This window comes from Sinohyriopsis cumingii, chromosome 10, assembly GCF_028554795.1.
Source record: "Sinohyriopsis cumingii isolate HCF-2022 chromosome 10, ASM2855479v2, whole genome shotgun sequence".
Classification (NCBI taxonomy): Eukaryota; Metazoa; Mollusca; class Bivalvia; order Unionida; family Unionidae; genus Sinohyriopsis; species Sinohyriopsis cumingii.
In genome coordinates, this window is record NC_142970.1 from 12,310,112 (window position 1) to 12,331,982 (window position 21,871).

General features: G+C 37.1%; 1 protein-coding gene across 1 annotated transcript in view; it reads right to left on the minus strand.

The window, feature by feature from the left end:
* Positions 1-359: 359 nt before the first annotated feature.
* The window catches only part of LOC149789606 (carnosine synthase 1-like), a 71,719-nt gene continuing 50,207 nt past the window's right edge, over positions 360-21,871 (minus strand). Inside the window, exons 5-12 of the mRNA XM_089971625.1 lie at positions 17,623-17,861; positions 16,381-16,647; positions 15,671-15,851; positions 14,271-14,359; positions 12,515-12,746; positions 9,191-9,453; positions 8,125-8,341; positions 360-2,528 (exon numbers count right to left, since the gene is read on the minus strand). Of these exons, the coding sequence (XP_089827751.1) occupies positions 1,504-2,528; positions 8,125-8,341; positions 9,191-9,453; positions 12,515-12,746; positions 14,271-14,359; positions 15,671-15,851; positions 16,381-16,647; positions 17,623-17,861 (2,513 nt within the window). The 3' untranslated portion in view covers positions 360-1,503. The remainder of the gene's footprint in view (positions 2,529-8,124; positions 8,342-9,190; positions 9,454-12,514; positions 12,747-14,270; positions 14,360-15,670; positions 15,852-16,380; positions 16,648-17,622; positions 17,862-21,871) is intronic.

The window sequence follows — 21,871 nt, forward strand, 5'->3', positions numbered from 1 at the left end:
TTTCCTTACAGAGACGGTACATTAGAAACAAACCATTCTGATTAAAACGAAAGCGAAGTTACTGACTACTATTTCTAACAGCACTGAATTCCATTAACATGTAAAGGCCTTGTTAAGTGTGGCCTTCATAATCTTAAGACGCTCACACATATCGGAAGCAATATATATTAATCAATACGTGTAATGTCTGTATAACCCATGTTGATATTATAATTTTTGTTTTTTCTGATATTGTTTTCGACATCCAAATGGAACAAATGAATGTGAAAATAACGCGCAAGTGAAATACAAAACCCTGAATATCACGTAGCAGATTAAAAAAATAATCTGAGCAAAAAAAGTAATGAAAGACACGAAAATAATAACCTGATTATTTTAATGTGTAAGACAAAGCCAACCACGCAAACAAAGTGAGAGAAAAAACATTTTATGACACTGCTGGCAATCTGTCAGCAGTATATTTTTCTTCTTTATATAAATTATAATATGCATTACATATCAAATTATACAGATTCAATTCCACCATAAGCGTTGTAGGCACATGAGTTCAAGTCATATAAACAGATTAAAACAGATCTTTTTGTCGTTGGGTTTAACGGCATTTTTCAGCACAAGATAGGCTACACGTGGCGGCCAGTTTATCTGGTGAAGGAATAACCCTGGAAAACACCGAGAAGAACCACCAACCCATGAGAAGCTACTGGCAAGCTGTCTCACGTACCCACGTTAGCCGAGCCTGAGACTCAAATCCACGCCGACAGAGGCGAGATGGCAGTGATCCGGAACGGTGAGCGCTTCAGACTACTCGGCTACTCAAGAGCTCCCTCAAAAATATGTACCTAGATGCAAGATTACTTCTCAGCACACTCTTAAAGGTACCGGCGTGATATATAGATGAATTTAATCCAGTTCCCACATTTATCGAAACTAAAATCAGAAATACAAACTTTCAAATAGTAACATGTTCAGCCCACTCGATGCAAGATAATTTCTTTAATCATGAAGCTCTTGCTTATTATCGAACTCGTGCAACATCTTGATAATAGATACATGTTTCCATGATTAATAAAACGTATTCATAAATATGACATCTATGATGGTAACAAGCTCAGCAAATCCAACGCAGGATCAGTATCTAATACGTGTCTATTTTTATAATATAAGGTGGTTTTTATTCTTTCTCATCCTGTCCGATAACCACTGTCAACCACTAAAATACCAACCCGGTTGTAAGGTATTGCAAAACTTTTGCATACAAGATTAATGAATGAAGATGATAATGTCATCACCCTAATAATATTCTATATGAAACTACCAATTAAACAGCAAAGTACAATTTTTTATGTCTCTACATACATTCAAAAAATACAAAACACGATATTAAGTGCATAATATTCAAAGCGCTACGAATATTTTGTATCTAACTCTAAGCCTAAAATAACTGTTAATTTCATAAAAATTCTGTATAAAATAAGAGAAAGATTCTTATGAAAATTTTCTGATCTATATGCTCCAGAAATCCTCCAGGAAACTGTTAACATTATAGTCAGGATGGACTATATTTAGATCCTCAGCGATTTCCATAAGATTTTGTCGGGCTGTAGGGAGATCCTCCGCCATCACAGCAACATTTGCAAACGGCTCCTCAAAACCACCTGCACGAACCGCAGCATGATGGTCGAATAGGTTGAAGTGAATTTTTCCAGCAGCCTCTAAATCCAACCTTTTGGATATATAGTATGGGTCTTGAATAATGTGTCTATGCAATGAAGGGACGCACATGATTCCCATCATCTGTCCTCTTGGCAGTCGATCTGGTATATACGGTTTAATTCCACAGGCGATCTCGAATGCAGACATCAGCAAGTCTATTCCATAGATTTTTCTGATCCAGTCCCTGTGATAGAAGCCACCCATCCTGCCGTTCACCTCAATCAGTTTTGGACCAGTAGCTTCCATCTTAAATTCCACATTAAAAACACCGTTCTTCAGACCAAGCTCTAAGCAGCATTGGTAAGCGGCTATAATAAGTTGTCGTTGTTTGTCATAAGGAAGCGCACTTGGCATACAAGCGGCAGTCTCGGTGAAGGTCTTACCTCTTGTTGGACCATTGTCTGAGACAAAGGCACCAGCCAGCCTTCTTCCATGGAGAATGACATCTACATCATGCTCTGTACCCGTAAGATACTCCATAACCATCAAGGTGTTTCCATGACCAAGTCCAATGCCAGAGTAATCTTCAGGTTTCTGTAGAACAGCACGAATGTCCTTATATTTCTCTGCCATTTCATCAGCATTTCTCACTAGTGTGACACCAACCGCTCTGGATCCATATTCCAATTTCATGATCAAAGGGAACTTTCGTACCTTCTGAATATTGTCGATGTCTGCTTGAGACCTCAGTGGCAAGAACCATGATGTGTAGAGGTTCATTAATGGCCAGTGCGGGCTGCTGCCAGGCACTTTATTCAGGACAGCCAGTGTGTCGCTCTTACTTTTGGCGCTCAACGCTCCTTTCTCGGTCGACCCTTGCAAGATAACAGAATATAAAAATCGAATATTGTATGAAAAATAAAAAGACTTCGATAAATTGCTTTGCTTAAATGCTAAAGAACCCTAAGGTATGTATCAACTATGTATAGCTCTGCTACCAATGAATGAGATCACTTATGAATCTATTATAAAAGGTATACGTTGTGTATTAACAGATCTCAAAGCAAATATGTTGCAATCTTCCAGTATTATTATTCGTATATTTTACGTAAACAGTAATATATAAAAACCAGAAATGATTTGCTTATTTAAAAGTAAAAGTAAAATTGCTCAACTTTGTGCAGAATGGTTAGAAAGGCAGTAAGAAACCTTGTTTGGATGGAAAGCATTTATCTGGTGGTTTATGATTCTGCGAAAATACCCTATGACCCTAACATTGGGAAAACCTTCTACTATCTCTAAAATCAGGTGATCGCGGTACAACGAAATATTATGTTGTTCTTGTCTATATTTCTTAATGACTAAGTAACAAAAGTTTTCCCAACTCGCACATAGGTTAAGCAGCTACGATTATCAGGATTACATTAAGAGATATTTGCATTAGCGGGCAGGTGTGTGCGGGTTTTACAAGCATTAAAAGGGGTAAGTACTAATCAAATTGATTTATCCTTTGAATATATTATTCCCAACAGGGCCTTTCGAAAACATAAAAGGATGAAGCAGCACTTATCAACTTAAGTCTATCATCGTCACCTTTAGGGGACACTTTTTTCCCAATATGAAAGTAAAGCATATTCCTGATACATAATCAGCAAATTTGACAGTAACAGAAACCAAGTAAAATCACCGGACGAACCCTGAAAATATGTTGACTTCCAACGTGTCTGATGAAGTTATGGGTTGCATCCACCAGACTGGATTGAACTATTGTCTTTGCAATGTCAGATTACGCAGACATTAGCTTGAGAAGGTTGACCGTGCGTGCCAGCTAACTCCATTTATCATATCCCAGATCAGCTTTATTTCCGTTCGACCATGTGTTTTGCAGAGATGGTTCTGATTTCATGAGTGAAGATTTTTAAGTTGCGTCTTGATATGATGTAATCATGGAATATGACAAATATATAACTCACATTAACCATTATCCCATGGGTTAGGTGTTTATATATCCCTTTTCCAGCTTGATAGACAAAAAAAAAAGAGACGTTGCCGAATTATATTTCATTTTTTCGTCAGCTTAACGTGGTGCTTGAGCCCGTGGAATGTATTTGGCATCAAAAACCTACCTAGACTAATCCATGGAGGAGAGGGTACAGATCAACTCGCACTGATTTTCAGTTGACGGAAGCCTGCTAATCCATATGAAGCCTGCTTACAACAACTCGGATGGTGGAACCAGTTGATTTTATATGTAGATATCTATAATCCAATGAAAAGGCATTAACTTTTTCACCCTACGTGTCGAAGCTACAGCTACCCAGAAGCATGTTTCATAGTCCAGTGTCAAGGATGAGAGCTCTAAGAAACCATATCGATTTCAAATAGCCATGTGAGCTGCCACGACAAATTCCATTCGCGGGAGACAGATTGACCGAATTGGGTCTATTCAGTTCATTATTTGCTAATATCTCTGATACACAATTATTGTAAAATATATCCGTGATGCCTAAATGCACCTTGGAACGTTTATTGCGGGCAGCAGCATCGGGTATTGCTAGATGTTAATTTGCGCTAGGATGTGTGTATATGATCATGGTAGTATCCGACAGTTAATATATACACTGACAGCAAATTCTCATATTGTACTAAATGCCTATCAGATCCTGAGGTCACCATTTGGAACCTATGTGTGGTCATATATTTGTTGAGTTGGTTGCCCTCTCTGACAAGTCTACAATTGCCGTTAGCAATAAGTACGAGAAATAGTCTGGAGGCAGTCTGGGTTATGTGACAGATCGACTACCATCTTGTCAAGTAGCGACTACAAGATACATTTTTAATTAAATTCTGCATTCTGCTGATTGGAGGACAAGTCTCTCACGGAAGTCCAAAAGGGAGAGAGTTGATAACTGACATTTTAAGCCCCGTTAATATAACTTCGGTGATTCGTCCATTCTCGGAAAAATGGCGAACCAGGCAATTCGAAAAATAAGGAAGCCTTGCTCCCATGGAAAAACTATAGGCGTGAAAGGCAAGATGAAGCTACAGTTTGTGAATGCCTGTTTACGTTCTTCCTTATTTTTCCACCAAACAGCAACGGCGTTCCTAATGTATCCGTCCTAAGGGTCAATGAATAATGCGGCTTTAGGTTTGACATGCGCGGGCAGACCTCTCGTGTCATGAGATCAAACTTAGCCGAAGACGTCTGGGTCTCTGCCGCCAGTGATGCACTGCCCTGTTAATCGCCCTAACAATGCAAGCAGTAGATTCCCATGCACCATAGCTTCATGTTTTAGGTAAGTCGAAAAATTACAATTGTACCCAAAACTAGCCTCGAGAAGGTAGCATTTATAATTAATTTAGAAGGGGTCTGAAATAAAGATTTGTCCAACTTAGGACACAGAGGATTTTATTTTAGACTACACGCCCTACTCAATTACTAGTTTGATGTCCAGATTCAGGAATCGCCATGATGGTATGTGTGGCAAAACGGACGGACGGGTTACAAGTTCCTCGCATTTCCGCATGGCAAGAAGGGGGCGACTAGACCTGTTGGTCGGCAGCCGGAACAGCATTATTCACACTTGTCTGAAGACCCCGAAATAACGCTCATGAATGGAGGGAATTATGCCCACTAGACTAACTAAAATTCAAAAAAATGAAGAACAATCTCATGCAAATTCCAGGTAACCATTGACAACTAAGAGTTACAACGTCGAAGAGATTTACCTGAGTCAAGCAACTGAATAGGCGCATATTTTACTAATTGCCGCATCTGCCACGCCGAAAAAACCCGTGGAGAAAAGTTTGGTGACAATTCCCAACGCCTTCCTCTTCCAGCTACAGTTGGTCCAACGTAATGGGCTCAGTGGAGAGTAAGTTTCGATGGAAGAGGGAAAATTAAAGTGTCAAGACGACTTCTGGTGCAAAGTTAGTATCTGACGTTCTGTATTTTATTCATTGTGTGTAACTGCAAATGAACATTTGGTACAAGTAAGGCATGTTCCATGTGTGTCCTCAGTTGTTTATGCCCCTTGCATATTATGCATTTCGGAGACATCAATTAAAGATTTTCTGAAAGACAAGACTGTCGAAAAGTTTTGAACAAGTAACAAAGGGAAACCATTCAATCGCACAATTAATCAACGCTTATAAATACCAGAGGTGTGCTTGATAACTTACAATATTTGACACCCACAATAAACTTTTGCAAAACATGGTCAGACAAACAAAATACCCACAACTGCGAGCAATTCCTATTCACATCAAGAAAGGCCATTTAAAAAGTATCGCAGCATGGAGTTTATACACACGTATAAACCAAGTTTGTCGACAGATTCTAAATAATTCATGAGATTAATTTAAATCAAATGAGAATTACGCGAACCGAAGCATTCCACTAAAAACTGGTAAAAAACGTAGCCACTTATGGGCCGGGAAAGGTAAAGTGAAAAGTTTGGAAGAGTGCTTACATTCGTCTAATAGAATATGGAATATAGACAAGAAATATTTCGAATTTAATCGACCGCTAGATCAAACCATCTTCCTCGTGTTATTACTATCTCGTCTGGGAATATATTAATTGGATAATGTGATGGAGTTACTTCTTTCTGCTCAAGATTACAATTGTTTTAAAGTAGTGTAAATATGGTATATAATAACAAAAGTGATGTCTGTATTAGTTCTTCATATATCTAAAATAAAAAAGAATTAATTTCATTGCAGAGACGTATATATAAAAAATTCCAACAAACGTTGAATGTTCATATCAAGTCTAAGCTTGTTCGCATGAAATCGCTGTAGATCAAATACCCTTTCCTAGCAAAGCACTAATATCTAATTGTATGATGATCACTCAGTGGTGCATCATATAGAATAGTATTTAGTGCATTAAGATAACTGAAGACCGAATAGATTAATCGATATTCATGAAAAATATTCAATGCAATGAAGTTTACATCGAATCGCTCATAATTTAGTAAATTCGAATGCGGCATATATCATTCATTCTTCACTTATATTCGTAACAATGCATATTTGTACATTTTTTAAGACTGCTATATTGTACTACAGTCCACGTCTAGAATGACATGTGGCTAAATTATTTCTCCACAGTTGTATATTAGATTAGTATCTAACTTAATATGACATTCATCTTAATTTACTTCGCTGATTGCACCTGCCTTTCTGGTTTTTGTTTCTTGTTCAAACTGATGAAATGACTGTACGACATTGCACACGAACACCATCACATCAATACAAGGACGGACGCCTTCGAAGGGGTGAATGATACATCCCTCTCTGGTAGGCATGCGCCATTTTGATATTTATATCAAATGATTACACATATACTACATTATGTTATGTATCTTTAATTTAATTGTTTGTTTGTTAGTTTAATTTTTAATTCAATTACATGTTATTGTAATGTAACGTTGTATGCTGAACTTGTCCTTGTCCAAAATTGAGTTCATCTCAGCTTGACCTGACTGATATTTTTAATTTCATTAATGTAAACAACTAACAATAGGTTTATTATTTTATATGTGTTTGAGCTTATTATCGGGGCTATTATTCAGGTAAACAAAGAAGGAGTAAATATGTTGATCAGGGTCAGGGTTTAGGAGATTTCTAAGTGCATTTTTTAGCATACTGTGTTTGTAAAAAATCAAGATTCATTAATTCATTCTAGAAGGTTATTTTCCATTAGGTAATGGTTGTTTTTAGAAAATCCTAATCTTGACCTGAGGTTAAGCAGAGAACTATATTATCTTTTTACAGTGAAGATTTTACCAGTCTTGCTTTAAAATCTAACACTTTAAATTGTACTATGTTGTGACCAGTTTACGCTGAATTTTATTTTCTTCAGACATTATTAAATTCAACCGATTATTTTTTCTGAAAATACAAATGTGCTCTGATAAAATTCTTGGATAAAGATATTCATTAAAATTCATACTGAATTTAAACTTGGAATACTATTTCTGTGATTCAACAAGAGACTGATGACACATCAGCACTTCGCAGAACATAACAGACACTTCATCGCCTTCAATTTTAAATCGTTTTTGGACTTGAACTGAGTTTTATTCAGGACTCTTTATTATTAGGACATTTGTCTTTAATTTTTTGATATTTTTTTATTAATTAGCAATACCGTAATTTCTTTTTTTTTCTTTTCATTTTTCACTTTGCATTCTAGTAAAATAAATTATTTGTTAAAGTTTACAAAGCTTGTTGTCTTCGTTCTTTTCTGTTACTTATTTTAAGAGCATAGACTGGTGAAAATACTTATGGAGTAACCCTACAATAATCAATGGCGAACAATTTTAAAATATGTGATACAATTCGTACTTGAAAATAATGTTTAACACTTTATGATTTCATGAATAATTAGATCCGAGTTGTCACCTCAGGCAAATAATAAATCGCATTAATGTATCATAAAGCAATATCCTGTAAGATCCTTACCTGGTAAATTAAGAAGATGGCACAACCTTGCGACCAATGGGACGCAGTCTTCCCAGAACGTGAGGCAGCCATCAAGCTTGATCTTGTTTTTCCTTATGTAATTGAAGATCTTCATGGCATGCTGGTCATCCTGAGTATGATCCGAGAAGTCAAAACGGATGAACTCATCAACATCGTCTTTAGCGAAATGATTTGGATCAGACTCAACCAGCATGACCTGCATAAAAAACTACGTTTGATCCATTTATTCTTAAAGATTGGACTAAGGTACATAACGAAAATTAAATAACATATCATTTTCTCACTTTTTGGACCAAATATCTTTAAAAGCATGATCGCTCTTCCACAACTTTCTATCATTTTCAGCTATGTCGAGTTAAGGAAAAAGATACATATTTCTCCATGTAACAACAGAAATATCACATGCGATTCAGCAGTACCAGTCAGTTAGCTTTATTGCTTCAATATTCATCCGCGCATTTGCTTTTAAATCGTCAGTCTTTGGGATTGCGCATTACAACTAGTTTGAACAAAATTTTTAGAACACTAATGATCATCCACAGCCACTTACATATCAACCTAACCAATTTAGAGAGACAACACTCATCCTTCATAATTGTGAAGGGATATTATTTTGAATTGTCGAGTGCGCTTAAGATAGTTTACTCAGTTTGCAATAACAACGTGCACTCTATTCATGGTAAACGCACGTACTAGTTTCTAACAGACAACAAGATCACAGTACAGAGAAAAATGGTTATTATCCCAACTGTTAAAATTTGAGAACCTATATCAGACAATACGGACTGCTGGTGAGATGAATAACGTAAAGTGACTTTTATTTTTAGTTTCAAGTATACTTTATATTATTAACATCAGATTTCGTCTTGGTAAATATGAGGTAAATAAACATCGGTGCTTTTACTGCCAAGTTTAAAACCATGACACCATATCAACAGCAGACTTAATGGGCAAACAACAATGCTGCCGTAGATGTTCTGTCTGGATTTCTAAATACATCTCTGACTGCCTATGAAGCGGTTGATGAAAATCTAGGGCTACTTGCCTTTATACCCATTTCCTCAGCAGCTGGCCAGACGAAATGCTTGCTGTAATCACCCCCTCCAACAACAAGCACCCACTTTCCGACCATCAGGAAATTAACAGACCTTGCTATCATGGTCTCTACATACGGTCCAACTGTTATCGCCTTCATCTTGGGATAAAAGGTTTCGAATGTGTGGCAGTTGATGGTGCAGTCATGGCTATTTACCTCAATGCAGACAGGAGTAAGAACACCATTGCGATTGGCAATTACAAAGTCAATACCTAAAATTACAATTCGAGTAAGTAAATTTGCAAAAATGTAAAATTGAAAGAACATCGATGTTCGACATATAGACGGTATTTTTCATTCAGACAACACGAATATTTAAAGACAGAGTTAGCTAAGATTATTGTTCAGAGTTGACAGAGACAATAAAAAGTTTTGAACTTGATGCTGACATCACCTTATAGTTTTACAGCAGTAGCACAGGAAATTTTGTGTATATAATTTACATTTTTATTAATGAACATTTGAGGACAGGATGCACGTATTTGTCCTGTCGCGTTTATTCAGGGCTATGAAATAATTTAATAGTGAGGTTAATCTAAAATATGAACGGAAGCACGGGCATATTAATCTAGACTATGAACAGAAGCACGGGCAGATTAATCTAGACTATAAACCGAAGCACGGGCAGATTAATCTAGACTATGAATGGAAGTACGGGCATATTAATCTAGACTATGAACGGAAGCACGGGCATATTAATCGAGACTATGAATGGAAGCACGGGCAGATTAATCTAGACTATGAACGGAAGCACGGGCATATTAATCTTGACTATGAATGGAAGCACGGGCATATTAATCAAGACTATGAATGGAAGCACGGGCATATTAAACTAGACTATGAACGGAAGCACGGGCATATTAATCTAGACTATGAATGGAAGCACGGGCAGATTAATCTAGACTATGAACGGAAGCACGGGCATATTAATCTAGACTATGAATGGAAGCACGGGCAGATTAATCTAGACTATGAACGGAAGCACGGGCATATTAATCTAGACTATGAATGGAAGCACGGGCAGATTAATCTAGACTATGAATGGAAGCACGGGCAGATTAATCTAGACTATGAATGGATGCACGGGCAGATTAATCTAGACTATGAACGGAAGCACGGGCAGATTAATCTAGACTATGAATGGAAGCACGGGCAGATTAATCTAGACTATGAACGGAAGCACGGGCATATTAATCTAGACTATGAATGGAAGCACGGGCAGATTAATCTAGACTATGAACGGAAGCACGGGCATATTAATCTAGACTATGAATGGAAGCACGGGCATATTAATCTAGACTATGAATGGAAGCACGGGCATATTAATCAAGACTATGAACGGAAGCACGGGCAGATTAATCTAGACTATGAATGGAAGCACGGGCATATTAATCTAGACTATGAATGGAAGCACGGGCATATTAATCAAGACTATGAACGGAAGCACGGGCAGATTAATCTAGACTATGAACGGAAGCACGGGCAGATTAATCTAGACTATGAATGGAAGCACGGGCATATTAATCAAGACTATGAACGGAAGCACGAGCAGATGCCCATGCACATGAACGCCAAAATGATATTTACGTCCAAGCATCCAACAAGGCAGACTCAACCATAAAAGACAGCAAACGATGGTATTATTTGCAACTGATTGCCATAGATCTTAAATAGAGTCTATAAGATTCAGGTTAAAAATCGTTCTTCTTGTCCCCACAGCTATATGCATCCACACTCCAAGTAAGAATCCTCTTCTAGATACCAGATTAGTAATTTCTTAGTAAGTAAAAGTAATATGGTTTCTTGTATTGGACTCGTACATGGTGTGGGGATGCATATAGCTGATGGGACAGGAAGAACGATTTTTAACCTGTGCAGCGGATATTGTTGCGTTAGACGACTTTTAAACAGTTCCTTTTGTAAGTTCTCGGGTTTATTTCAACCGCCACCAGGTGCCAAAACCACCCTCACTGGTTCAATTGTAGAGGCTGAAACTCAGATAACGTAGCTGAAGTAGCAAGAGATTTCTACATAAAGGTTAGAAAGGTGTATGCCAAATATATTCATCACGAATGCATCTTATAAGGATCTGCATTCGACAGAAATGCAACTGCAAATACATCAAATTAGCCGTTTAAGTAGAAATGTTTGCTTCGATATTCTGTCACACTTTCTTGCTGCTCTAAATTCCTTTAATATTGATGAATTTGAGTGTTTTGCCTTGTGCATACAGGGGACAAGCAGCAATTTTCTAATGAATATATTATATAAATCCATTTTCATCCGTTTTCTAAGCCTACATGCCAGACAGCTTGATGCACAGACGTATGATAGAGTCTGCATGCAAACAAGCCGTTTGACCGATGGTGCATTGCGTGTAAGAATAATGTTTTGACAGTATAAGACGCATTCATGATGAATATATTTGGGATGCATTATATCTACTGAATATACCTTATGTAGAAATTGCAGTGAAGTATCCCCCGATGCATCATCGGTCAATCATCTTAAAAGAATGTAAGCATGCAGACTCTGTCATATGTCTGCGCATCAAGCTATGGCTGGCATATTGGCTAGGAAAAGCGGATGAAACAATGGATTTATAGTATCTTCATTAGAAAACTACCGATTGTCCATTATCAATATTAAAGGCATTTAGAGCAAAAGAAAGAGTGACAGTATATCCAAACAAACAATTCTACTTACAATGCTGATTTAGATGTATTTGCAGTTGCATTTCTGCTGAATGCAGATCATTATAACACGCATTTGCAATGAACATATTTGGTATGCACCTTTGCAACCTTTTGTAGAAATTTCCTTGCTACTGCAGTGAAGTTATCTGAGTGTTCAACGTCTACGACTGAACAAGTGAGCGTGGTTTAGGTACCTGTTAGTGGTGGACATAACACCGAAAACATACGAAAGGAACGGTCTAAAAGTCGTCCAACGCAACAATTGTACCTGCACAGGTAAATTTTGACTCGGGAAGATGGCATTAACATATATAAAAAATTGAGAGTCATCAGTTGTACAGAATAATTTGTCCAAATGCGAATTTCATGCACACTTTGGTTCAAGCACGAATGGTTTGATATTGGTAAATATTGATTGCAGCTTTTTACATCTGTATTTTATTGACTGTATGCGTTATATCTACGCTACTATATATATATATATATATATATATATATATATATATATATATATATATATATATATATATATATATTCGTTCTACTTTGTTTTCTTCTAGACTTTAGTGCAACGTACCAATAATATCAGTCTGGGCAAGAAGACCCCCTCTTTCCGAAGTGTCAAGGTCACTCTCGTATGACATGATACTGTCAAGAATAGCGGCAGATGCTTCTTTGACATCTTTTTCAAACTGGTCTATTTCGTCTTCGTCAGTCACACCATATGCAATCAGAGTGGTTCTCAGTGGCTGCAAAATCGCAGTGGTATCTGTTACTGGTTCTTCTACGAAAGCAATCCCGCAGTTGATCTATAGGTAAAAGAGGGCAAATATTTAATATAGCCTTTCGATTGGTCTTTTCCTTTGTCAATCTGGAAGGTCTGCCATCGTGACAACCATAGAAATAAGTACTGGGATTATATGGAGGAAGTTGAAGCAGTATTTACGGATGAAGGTAATGAATGGTCTTGATTTATAAAGTATTTCCACAAAACAGCAAATTGTAAATAGTTTAGGACTAAATGATGAATAGAATTATGCAAGCAAAATAACTTGACTGTATAGTATATTGAGGAATCATGTGTATTCAGTATCACTTAAGGACGAGAATTAATCATACTGAGTAGATATCAACTGTATACATGAAATATGTGAAGTGATCTGGTGTGTGTTCTAATGAATGTATGACTATTGTGAGCAGGAAACTTTCATATAATGGTGACTGCTGCTAACGGTAGTTTTATTTCAGGAGATTACGATGCCAACAGCCTGGCTAAAAAGCATTTGTTTTACACGAACAAAGTAGAAAGCAGCGGGATCTAATTCACTCAGTAGTGAACTATTATTATCTGCATCAAACAATGACTCTAATAGAATGTCATTGTGAGAAAACTACATTTCCATTTAGTTCCAGCTAAAAATTGTAAGACATCTTCTGCTGAAAGCCCCATATCAAAATGACTGTCAATTCAAGAGCAGTATCTGGACAATTCCTACAAGATGGCTTCAGGTGCAGCCACAGTGGATGTTCATTCGAAACGAGTCTCTTTTTGCTCTAACAAGAGATCAGACGAATTCTTTCAGTGGAAACCTCATGTTGATTTGACCATCAATTTAGGAGTAGTGATAACAAGACGAGGAATGGCATGTAAAGATTTCTAGCTGTTGTTTGTTTTGTTTTTGGCGACCATGCTTGATACTTTAGAGGCACCATTTTCATGTATGACTAACTAGACTATTGCATGAATGTGTATATAAAGTTTCATATCAATCCTTCAAGCAGATTAGGAGGGATAGCGTTAAGTTATATGGTAAGCGACAGACGAATGACGACGGAAGAAAGAGAAACCCAAAACCTCTTTTTATCTTTGACGTGTAAAGCTAAAATAAAACCTTCAAATATTTGATGTACTTTTGTATGATCCTATTTTAATCACAAGCTCGTAGAGAGACAATAAAGCATGTAAATTACATTTGTCAGGAAAAGTGACTGCCCATGATTGACTTCCCAAAATCTGACAGTCCTCAACCTTTCTTATCAAGTCGAGAATTAAATGTCAATTATAATTAGTCGCCATTGAAAACTATATTTTGAACTAATTTTGATCGCAAGGCACAAGGTGGAAGAGGAAGGAGGTATTGACAAAATCGTATGATTTTTCCTGGAACATCTCATTTGGAGCACTGTGCCAGAGATAAATCACTAAACATGTCAAATCTGTCTGTTTCCTACATCTCTGAAGTCATATCGCGACAAGACGGAAATGACTGTGTGCTGTTCTAATTGCCGTTTCCCCCGAATCTGGGCTCGACAAAGATTGAACAGAAGCTCACATTTGTCGTCACAGGTGTATCGTCACTTCTTCGACATACAGTTGATCTGAGATGAACAGCACAGCTTTCTGTGCATCCCCATCTAGGAACTGAAAAACAAAAGGACATATATGATTGTTGTGTGAATATCACGTTTAAATGTCTTTACAAAATATATAGCGCTCTGTCGACATTTGTCCATTTTCGCACCTTGTACCATTAGTGTTCAGATAAAGGAATGTATTATATTTCCCGATACATTGGCAAATGGATAGTCTTTGTCCGCTGATCTGTCCGTATGTTTCTCTGACCAGCTTTTAATAACGACTACAATCCTAAACCGTATGCTGAATAATCTACAAACATGCTTCTTATGTTTCCATCAAGCGATCGTCAGTAAGACTGGTATACATTTTGGATCCCTCTCCTAGGATCACATGGATACGGTGAATGGTCAAATATAACTACTAGCAACCACGCTGAGGTTGTTTAGAATATCTTAAAGAAACTGCGACTGCAACAAATCTAAATTTGTCTCCAAACCCCCCCCCCCACAAACAAAAATATGCTGATGTCACAGATGAAGGTATCATCCTTCTGATGGGGTGGTCGATATAATAGCTTCTCCCATAAGATTCATAATTGATTCTGTATTTGGATGTTCACTTAGTACATCCATACTAGTTCTTTTCCACTTTTCTCTTTGCCTTTTAATTTTAGCAGAATGGCTGACCAGGTGTTCTCAGCTTACAAACCTCACATGCTGCAAGGAGAAGATGGCTTACATTTTGTACACTCCAGGCACAATTTGTGCATGTCGCCCCTTGCTTTGGATTTCTTACATTTACAATCCAGTGCCACGAGTCAAAAAGTGGAAGGGAAATCAAAATAGACATCTGTATCAACAAAACATAGATAATGTTTTTGCCCAACTGATGAAATTTAAAAGAGTGAAATTATCATACGTCTAATGTGACAATGTTACGAATGTTGATTGGAATACCCTATAATTGTTTTCTTTTTCTAAAAATATTTAACTTTTGTGGAAATCCATAGCAAATCATAATAACCAGCTTTCGGTTTGCTGCTACCACCTGCCAAGAGTGATGGATGGGTATAAACATGTTATAAATGAACATATATATATATATATATATATATATATATATATATATATATATATATATATATATATATATATATATATATATATATATATATATATATATATATATTATATTTATCGGAAGAGCATACATACTATTTTAACACATTTTTTGTTGTGATCCACGAACCATGGTCATACAGGGTCAGCCAGGAGTGGACCGAAGAGTGGGATAGTGATGATGAAAAAGAAAAACCTTGGTAATTTTCGAGAGATGAATCTCTTGTATTGTAGTGTACGTGCTGCCTCTACTTACCCTTGGAGGTTTTGATGGGTTTGATGGTCTCAATGAATGTTTCCACCAGCACAGCGTCTCCTTGATCAATCAGGGTAAAGAATTCGAGGATTACTTGGATGATTTCTTCGCGGTTATGAATCCAATGGTACGTCACACCGTTACTAGCATGCCACATGATTCCAGAGGGTTTCACCACAATCTTAATAATGAAAAAGATACGATATGCTGGTTGTGTATTTATTTTATTATTAAAAAATGACAGAAAATTAAAGTGGTGGAAATTGAAGATTTCCAGTACGTAATGCTTGCAGAAGAAAACCAAATAAGAAAAACACTTCACTAGTGGGTATCTTCTATTGTGGAAAAGTAAAGGATAAACAAATTGAAGGATTTTTATATATTCCCAACCTCGCTAAACGTTCCAGAACTGCTATTGAAATTTAAAATAATGGGTCTAACCATTTTACCAAGGATATTGTCGAAGTATGTCTTTGGGGATAAATAAGAAATATGAAAAATATGACTCTGATAAATTGTAATTTACCAGCAAAGATACTATTTTCTCCGGATAGCTGCCTTATATCGAGCCCTAAATAACCCATAATCAGAAAACTCTATATCCATCAACAATTTGGATGTATTGTCGTAACAGCATATCAGCAAAAAGGTCAAACCTTAAATCACTCTTCATTTGCTTGCATTATCTGCCAAACAAATAATTTTCTTACCATTTTCACTTCTTTTCTAACACATCTATCCAGGAATTTATTGACTTCTACATCTACGATCTCTTCTAAGTTTGTTTTCTTCTCATCTATATGAACAACACGGATATCTGGTTCTTGCTTTGGATAAACAGTATCTGAGTTGTAAGCGAATGCCACAGTCTCCGGAAAAGCTAGTCCTAGCTCAGACACGATGCTGCGAGTCCATAGTTTGTCGTCCACCAGTTTTGTTAATTTCAGGGAGCTACTCATTGGGCAGTCAAGATATGCCTGTGTTATAGGAAGAACAAACTTGAAGGTATGTCAACATATGCCTGTGTTATAGGAGGAACAAACTTGAAGGTAAGTTAAGATATGCATGTGTTATAGATAGAACATACTTGAAGGTAAGTCAAGATATGCCTGTGTTATAGGTAGAACAAACTTGACAGTAACTCAAGATATGTCTGTGTTACAGGTAGAACAAACTTGAAGGTAAATCAAGATATGTCTGTGTTATAGGTAGAACAAACTTGAAGGTACGTCAAGATATGCCTGTGTTATAGGTAGAACAAACTTGAAAGTAACTCAAGATATGTCTGTGTTACAGGTAGAACAAACATGAAGGTCAGTCAAGATATCCCTGTGTTATAGGTAGAACAAACTTGAATGGAAGTCAAGATATGCCTGTGTTATAGGTAGAACAAACTTGAAGGGAAGTCAAGATTATGTATCAATTATACTTCCTGGGCGAGCCAAATAGATCTGTACTATGTTGTAAACAGACGATACGAGTTGCTTGGAAATTCGTGTGTTAAATTGTTGTACACATTTGAATGCATACAATGTATGCCCCAGGATGTAGCCAATACCCCGTTAAGAATCGGGTTAAATATTGAAATGTTCATAAATAATTGTAAAATGATTCAAAATCATGCTAATGCTCCTTTAGAGTAATTTAGGTATAAAAGCCGTTCTCAGCTTTTTCTGACTGCTGCGACAAAGCCTGATGTATGTACAATACGAAGTTCACAAGACTGTCTCGATACTTTGGCAGGTGCAACGTTAGACTGAACCCTCGATATAAATTCCGGGTCATTAACTCATGGCCGCGTTCTAGAGAATTATGGGAGTTGCATTGCAGGGATTACAGTGATATACATGTTTCTTTTCGAATCGAAATTCTTAAGTATTTACAGTGACATACAAAGAATGACTTAAATCAAAAGTGCATAATTTTAAAACTAAAGAAAGTAAAAAACTTACCTCGACTTCTTTGCCATCATGTCTTTGTCCATTCGTACAAGCCCTGGTGAAGAAGTTGACAAAGTAAGTGACTCTGCGTGGAGGATCATAGGTCTCCAAGACAGATTGACCACCAACACCAAAAGCAATTGCCTTGTGGACGTAAAGCGAATAAAAGCCATCCTTCGTCTCAGATTTCCTCTTCGACAGCCAGGTAGTTGACAAGACCAGGAGCATGTTACCGGGACATTGATTGCCACCTATGTAATGTTTGAATATTATGGGTTTATAAGTATATACAGATAGTTACATATATATAGCGCCACCTGGTTACAGAAAGCAGTTTACTAACGAAATAATGGTTAATTCCTGCCTTAAGCTGCCATGTGAATATATCGACATCGACGGCTGTGTGCATGCAAATTAAGTTTTGTTTGATGAGGAATGCGTTGTGAAAGGTAATACAATGTGAATCGATGTGTAAACATTTCAGATATCGCGTGAACTTACCGCCTTTCAGTTATTTGGGCAGTAAACTTCAGGAGTGTCAATAGATCCAATTTGAAATTGATTATGTTTTAACATAGAGGGTCAAACATTTCGTTTGCTGGTTGTTGGAAAAAGTATTTGTGTAGCAGAAATGTAAACTGGCCATTGTGCCAGTGTTGTATTTAGCTCCTTCTCTACCTCCGTTATATTTGACTGTAAATGAAAGCTTCCTATAAATAAACAAAGCTAATTTATGACGAGAAATACAACTTATATTCGTTCTTGTTTGATTCAATGAACAAAACATCATCTTCAAAACGTGTAAGGGAAGGCGACATTTTGGTTCATCTATTAGTATGACATAGATTCATGAAATTTCTTTTCATTCATTTCATTATATCGTCATCATAGGCCTTTCACATATATCAACTGTCTGTCCAGCAACCGGTTAAGCTAGATATTGTTTACATTCTGAATAATTGTTTCTTAGCTGAATTAAATAAGCTGACTTAACAGAGAATTAGCCCTCTGTTTTGCAGTCGTATGTAAGCAACTCGCGCTCGGCAGTGAACCCCAGATCCCAGGAAGAATTAAGGTTACCTGCAGTTGCATAATTATATGCTATATTGTGTACACCGAAGGTGATGACGTAGAAAACAACCACCCTATAAAATCAGCACCAAATTAATGTGTGTCTTGGTGCACAAGCCTACCTAACACGTGATTTTTGTTTATTTTCATATTGGGGATTACGGATGTAGGCTTATCTTTAACAGACAGTGAAACTGACTTTGTAGGATCAAGGAAAACAAACAATATAGAGAATTATGTCATAGTACGTGCAATTTCATATGTGTGATATCATAACGTGTTACATATTATTTTGTGTGATTCTGATTGGTCCAAATAAGCCCACGAACTTATTATGCAGTATTCTCTTTACTGATTGGCTGCGATAGTGGGAAAACATTTTTAACCCGGCCATCTCGAATTCTTTATTTGACTGAACATTTTGGCGGCCTTTTTTTATTCGAGTCACGAAAGGGAATTGGAAAAAATGGTATTGTCTGTCTTAATATGGCCACTTTACCTCCACTGAGGCTTGTTATGTCATGTGTAACATATCATCACATGAAACATGGCATAAAACCCCAAGACAAGAAAAACAACGCCAAGTAGAACTAAGGGTATTGCTCAGTTGAAAGCCGGCGTTTGGAGTGGGGATGGAAGGGCGGTATACCTCTGACATGGAATACACAAACGTTATTTAAATATTAAGTTATAAAAGTAAATAAACTCAACTCTGTTCACAGAAGGATGTGGACATAAACCGGTCCCCCAACGGACAGAACTATATCCAACCACAGCATATTTACGTAGACACATGTCCAGGACAAGTGACTTTGGAAAGTTATTTATCATGGCTACTATTTTTTTTTCTAGTTGATATTTTCTTGTACTTTCCAGTATCTAATGCCTATAATGTCATCAAATGGCAACCTATCTAATCATGTGAAATGTGTTGTCATCCGTACATGCAGTTTTTGTGTTTAGAATCACTATGTTCATTCTAATATTTCCTTGCCTATATGCCTATTATAATGGTTATTTTTTAATTGTTTAAATCATTAAACGTTAAAGAATTCTTATATTTTGTACTTGACACCCGATTCTCTGTTACATACACGTACAAGCATAATGGAAGTGAATTTTTCCTAGACATAGATGGAAATAAACGGAAACGGTATTGCAAACTCTGTCAAACTGAAGGAAAATTTATATTTCTACTCTGCTGAAATATATTAGATTTTGTTGCATCTAATACGATTAAAGGATGTTTTAGACAAATTACTCTAGGTCGGCATGCCAACGTTGAAATAGCGGCGGATAGTATGCCCACTTCGTGACAAACGATTAGACTGTTATTAATGTTAGCCGATCCAATATAATTTGCCTAGTACATTCACAAATCACATCAGATGTTCAAAAAGAAATTTGATACTCAGGACGATTAAACGTTGTTGATCCTAAAGATTCATCTTATCGGTCACTTTCTTTAACATTTTCTGGATGTACTCCAACGGTGACAAAGAGTATATTGATCTTGAGACGGCTGTTTCTATGAGATCTGTTAGGATCGAGACTCCGGCAAAGCAGTCAAATTATTACTGATTCGGTTCTCTTTATTGTATTGGCTTTCTTAATTGTATTCCACTCAAGATGAATAAGGTCACATTTTGCATGCGAATATCTGTTTTGCGCCGATGTTTGGAAAATCAAATTTTGGGACGCCATATTGAAACGTAGCAAGACACAATTCCTGACCGTGCGTTGTTAATAAGACCGTAACGATTTTAGCAAAACCAAACATATCTTGATACGAAAGCGGACGGAATCGAAAAACCGGGTGCATAAATTCTGCGAATAAATAAACTTTGGTCATTTCGTTTTTCAAAAACAATAAATATCATGAAGAATGATGACTAAACCATACAACTAGTGGACAATATAATTTTCCAAGGTGGTTGTTGTTGTTGTTCCAGGGTTTAACGCCATTTTGCAGCACAAGATAGGATATACATGGCGGCCAGTATAAATGGTGGAGGAAGAACCCTGGAAAACCCAGGGAAGAATCACCGACCCACGAGAAGCTACTGGCAGGCTTTCCCACGTACCCACGCTAGCCGAGCCTTGGACTCGAACCCACGCAGACAGAGGTGAGATGGCAGTGATCCGGAACGGTGAGCGCTTTAGACCACTCGGCCACTCGGGGCCCCATTTTTTCCAAGGTCATTTGTACTCTCCAAAATGAATGCCCCATAAAGTTTCATGCCAAGAAAACAGTTTAAATAAAGGGAATCCTTGCAAAAAACTAAACTCTAACAGGTGCAAAGGATGATGTCATGCCAAGAGAATAGTTTAAATAAAGAGAATCATTGCAAAAACTTAAATCTGACGGGTACACAGGATGATGTCATCCAAATATTGATCACAATATCGCACCACAATTTGCATGTATGGCGAATATTTCTAGACCGTAAAATAGAGGTCACAGTGACTAAATGATACACCAAACAACATGTTACTAGCTTATAGTTCTTTGTAGGCAATAATAACTCATAAAATGCGGTTTTGTCTGGATTTGTGAAGCTTAACAACATTTTTTAGCAATATATGGCAATCCATCCATAGCAATCTGTATATTTTGGGAAAACCTCGCGAAAGACCAACCACCCACAGGAAGCTACTACTTTATTATATACGTACAATGTCGATCCGAGAGCAGCAGGGAAGTTCTACAGACCAGACGTTCCAGACCAAATAAACCTTCCTACGAGAACTTTCTCCGTAGAAGCCTCAGAAAGCCAAAATAAACCTTCCTACGAAAAATAATTTGCGTAAATTCGTTACTGATTGCAATTTTTGTGTGTAAATTTCGATGATTTTAGACAAGGAAAACGGGGGGGGGGGAATTTATTCTGGTGTCGATGAAGTTTGCAAAGTTTGGCTGCCAAGTCTCATGAATAAATTTGATCAAGACCGATTCGATATCTACTACGCGGATCATGAAGATTAATCGTGATAAAACCATGCGGTGTTGCCTGGGCGCGGCTGAATAAATTTTTGAATTTGGTTATGTCCATGTCGCCATTGCACCAAGTCTGATGAATATTTCTCAGCGTGTGAGTATCAACGCCATTGAAAACCGACAAAATGTTACAATTGTCTCTGATAACTTTAGGAATTTGCGTATATCGCTGCGTCACGTAAATCACATCGG